Source organism: Bufo bufo, chromosome 1, assembly GCF_905171765.1.
Source record: "Bufo bufo chromosome 1, aBufBuf1.1, whole genome shotgun sequence".
NCBI lineage: Eukaryota > Metazoa > Chordata > Amphibia > Anura > Bufonidae > Bufo > Bufo bufo.
In genome coordinates this window covers 393,034,812-393,039,367 of record NC_053389.1, presented here as the reverse complement: position 1 = coordinate 393,039,367, position 4,556 = coordinate 393,034,812, and the positions used below count along the sequence as shown (strand labels likewise).

Genomic DNA, 4,556 nt, shown 5'->3' with positions numbered 1-4,556 from the left:
TAGGTTTTTGGTGCAGAAAAAAAATAAAAAACACACAACACACACACTTCACATGCAGTTTCTGCCTCTGTCCACCCCATACAGCATCAGGATGTGGTGGTGTAGGCAGTTGTCCGTTTGCCCTATGCTACCATCCTGCCCCAAGTGTCCTTTTTGAAATCCAAAATATGGTCACCCTTCCTAAGAGCCTATTCACACGTCAACAATTCACTCTGTGGAAAGCTGGACGACAGACTGTCTTGAAATGGTAATATTAGCAGCAAATTTATTAATTTTTTTCCCCCGTTATTTTATTTTTTACAGTTATTTACAGGTATTTGTCCAGCTGCTCCTCCACATATTTTACCAGGTTGCGACTGAAGCTTTGCCGGTTCCCATTACAGCGAATGGAGCCTGACAGAACTCCAGCAGCGCACAGTTGAGGCTGGCAGTGATGGACCTTAAATGCAGATGTGAAACAGGACTTATTAGGGCTCAAGCAGACGACTGTTGCCCGTATTGCAGCCCCAAACAGCAGGTCTGCAATATACGGGCACCGGCGTTTGTGCAGCACATCATGATCACATCACTTGAATGGGTCTGCAATATGGAAGGTGCAGTTCGGGACAGAGGCGCGGTACCCCTACGGAGTGCTTCCGTGGTGTTTCGGTCCATGCCTCCGCACCGCAAAATAATAAAACATGTTCTATTTTTTTGTGGTGCAGACGGATCACAGACCCATTCAAGTTGAATGGATCTGCCTCTGTCTGCGCCAGCCACACGGATGGTACCCATGCATTGGGGACTACAATTTGCGGTCCCCAGTGCACAGAATGGGCGGCACACATTCGTGTGCATGAGCCCTCAGTCTACAAAAAAAAAAAAAAACAATAGACTATTAATAATACATTCTATATCTTGTCAGCTATCTATATATCCCAGCCTCCATAGTGGACACCACCCAGCTTTTCTACATGTTAGTAGGGGGTGTATCACTACAGAGCTAAGCAAAGATTTCATTCAGGAGTCTGGGAGAACCAGCCAAGGTCTCTTATGAACCTGTAATGACAGCTATGGACACACAATCCTATATATTTACTGTTAGGGGGGAAAAATCTCTTAATTGATACATCTCTTGATTTTTCCTACTTGTAGCAATTTTAGGAGTATAAATAAGGATACATAGAATTGAATCCCAATCTACAATTCTAAACATATAACTGGCTCAGTGAATCTGGCAGGATGAATTAATGATCTGACTATTTCATACCTCTCCTGCTGCTTGTGTACAGGTAATCATTATTCTTTTATGACCACAATGAGATACTGAAAGTAGATGTGCTCTCACCTGTCAGGTGTTGGCTGCTCCAGGTGATAGCAGGCTCAGGCACTACAACCCCTAGCTTCCGCCTGCAGGCTGCTCTCCTCCCCCTCTTTATTGACTGATCAGGCAGAGCTGGGCGTAGCAGAGCTGATCACAAAGTTTCACCCCGGAAGCAACAGGTAACTTGTACAGAAGACACAAGGAGAAGACATGTAACAGAGGCAGATCTGGGCTTCTCAGCAGATAAGATCCCCTCCACCACCCCCTGAATGTGAAAGAGGAGAATGGCTGTAACACAAGAAGTTGTGCTGAACTTTCTACTGGAACAGGGAGGAAAGGTGAAGAACTCAGAACTGATCCGAAAGTTCAAGCCTGTGGTGGAGTCTCCTGACCCTCAAGAAAAGGCAAACAACCGGGAGCTCTTTAAGAGGTTTGTGAATAACATAGCAGTGGTGAAAGATGAGGGGGGCACAAAGATGGTTGTACTGAAGAAGAAGTATACCTATTTACTGACAGAGAAGGTGACATCAGGTGCAGCAGTGGAGGAAGAACATGGGGAAATAGCCAGCTCCAGCAAAGAAGAACAAACAGAGCTTGTACCTTTGGGTGGCAGTGACAACATAGAGGAGATAGCACCCAGCTCCCAGGAGACAAGGACTTCACTGCAGGATGAATCTGACCCAGATCCCAGACTGCCAGAGCCACAAGATGCAGGCTCTGCTGAAACCACCCCTGAAACAACTGACCAGTCTCAAGTAGGACACTTAAATGAGGAGCCTACAGAAGAAGAGAATGAAGATAAAAGGGAGTCTGTGTTTGACATTGTGTCTAGAATGGACAATGCTGGACCAGTTCCTTTTCCCAAGGCATGGTCTGATGCCCAGACTAAAGACCAGGTTCAGAAGCCACACATGCTGCCATTACGTTATGCCCAATCTTCATTTGAAGAAACGAACCAGAGTGGATACCATCCACTCCAACCAACTGTCCAGCCTAATGCTATTCAGGAGTCCTCATTTACTAAATCCCCCAAGGTGACCAGCAGACAGCTTGATGATACAGGCTCCAAGTCTCCCCACATCAAGAGGTCAGCTAAAATGATCAAAGTAAGTGAGGAGACCAAATATTCAGATGAGGTACACCTGGAGTTATCTGAACACGAGTGGTTAGTTAATTCCACTAATGGACGATGGAATCATAAACTCCTTGAACTTAGTAGGAATGATAGTGAATTGGCTGGTAAGAGAGACTTTATATCTGGATTTACTGCACTGCACTGGGCAGCCAAGAGTGGCAACACAGAGATGGTGAAATTATTGTTTGATCTACGTTGCAAAAATGGCAGTAACATTAATGTGAATGCAAGATCTTTTGGTGGGTATACACCACTGCATATAGCTGCTATACATGAGTGTAAAGATGTCATACTTATGTTAACTAGAGATTATAAAGCAAATGTCAACATCCGAGATAACAGTGGGAAAAAGCCATACCATTACCTAAAGAAAAGCTCCCCTGTACAGCTCAAGTTTATTTTACAAGATCCAGCTACTTTAAATGTAGAACATACTATCCCAATGAAAAGAAACTCCAAGGTTGCTGCCTCCATATTGGGAACCACCAGTGCCTTCCTTGGTGTCCTTTCTGATGACATTGCGTTTCATGACTTGGCAAAAGGACTGAAAAAGCCAGGAACATTAAATAAGTTCTTTACTGCACCCTCTGGGGTGAAAAAGAAGCTGAAGGCAAGGGACAGCTATCCGTCCATCTCTTCTCTTTGTGAAGAACCAGAAGAACCTGAAGAAATTGTGGGAAAGCGCAGACCTGTTTCTGAGTTTTTTAGCCATTAGCTTACTATTGAGTCAGTAGCTAACACCTTGCACTGATGCTGGATTAACTGCATAATCGTAACTCTGCTTTGGGTATGAGGTTGTTTACTATGTGGGTTCAGTTTTCAAAATGTATTTCACAATAATCTATCAATCATTGTTTAACATAATTATGACTACTAGGACATTCTTCTTGTGATATCCCTGTATGTTTGTTTTTGTTTTATGTCAGCCACTTAATGGTATGTAGCTGCGTAGGTCAGAAGCCAGGTAACCGTTTAAAATGTGCTGGTGGTATTTATGATTTTTGTTGTTGTTGTGTTCTATTGATATCGATGATGATGATGATTATTGGCAGTTCATTGAAAAAATACACGTTTCCTGAAATGGTCTCACATGCCTTATTGTCTCCAGAATTTTGTTTGTCTCAAAGTTACAAAAGTAGTTATAAATCATTAAGTCAGTCGCTTTCCTAAAATCCACAGTTTCTACGACCCCCCCCCCCCCTCTCCTGTGTGTATCTGGTCCATCCTTAAAGGGATATTCCAGTAGTGACGTTTTTTCCTATCCACAGGATGGTGGCAAATATTAGATCGAGAGAGGTTCCTACTGGTAGGGATCCCACCAGTCATGAGAAAGGAGACCACGTACCCTATGAAATAAATGGAGTGGCAGGTTGAGCATGTGCACTGTCTCTCCACCGATCTCTAAGGCTACTTTCATATTTGCGTTTTCAATTCCGCTATTGAGATCCGTCATAGGATCTCAGTAGCGGAAGAAAACGCTTCAGTTTTGTCCCCATTTATTGTCAATGGGGACAAAACTGAACTGAAACGGAGTGCACCAGAATGCATTCCGTTTTGTTTGGTTGCGTCCCCATCACGGACATCACACAATGTGGTGCGGAGCAAGAAGGATCCAACCTGACCCACAATGTAAGTCAATGGGGACGGAACCATTTTCTCTGACAAAATAGAAAACGGATCTGTCCCCCGTTGACTTTCAGTGGTGTCCGTGACGGATCCGTCATGGCTATAGAAAACATAATACAACCAGATCCGTTCATGACAGATGCATGTGGTTGTATTATTGTAACGGAAGCATTTTTGCAGATCCACGACTGATCCGCAAAAAAAACGCTAATGTTAAAGTAGCCTAAAGGAGTTCCTGAGACAGACAAGTACAGCGCTAGGCTATTTTTGAAACTCCCGTAGAGATGAATAGAGCAACAGTGTGCATGCCCGAATGCCCATTAATTTCGGGGGACTTCAAGTGGGTTTGACGAAGTCCCCATTCTCGTGATCGGCAGGTGTCCCAGCAGTAGGACCCCCCACCAATCTAATTGTGGGGATAACATTTCACTTCTGGAATACACCTTCAGTCCATGCAGTCCCTGACTAAGGCAGAATGTACACATCCAGACT

General features: G+C 44.1%; 1 protein-coding gene across 1 annotated transcript; it reads left to right on the top strand.

Moving 5' to 3' along the window:
* The first annotated feature begins 1,426 nt into the window (after positions 1–1,426).
* Positions 1,427–3,523, top strand: SOWAHA (sosondowah ankyrin repeat domain family member A). The gene has a single exon (XM_040405717.1). It carries the CDS (start codon positions 1,588–1,590, stop codon positions 3,151–3,153), a length of 1,566 nt encoding a protein of 521 aa, XP_040261651.1. The 5' UTR covers positions 1,427–1,587; the 3' UTR covers positions 3,154–3,523.
* Positions 3,524–4,556: the final 1,033 nt, after the last annotated feature.

Excerpts from the sequence above, each read along its gene's own strand:
- SOWAHA (XM_040405717.1), top strand. The coding sequence starts at position 1,588 with ATGGCTGTAACACAAGAAGTTGTGCTGAACTTTCTACTGGAACAGGGA.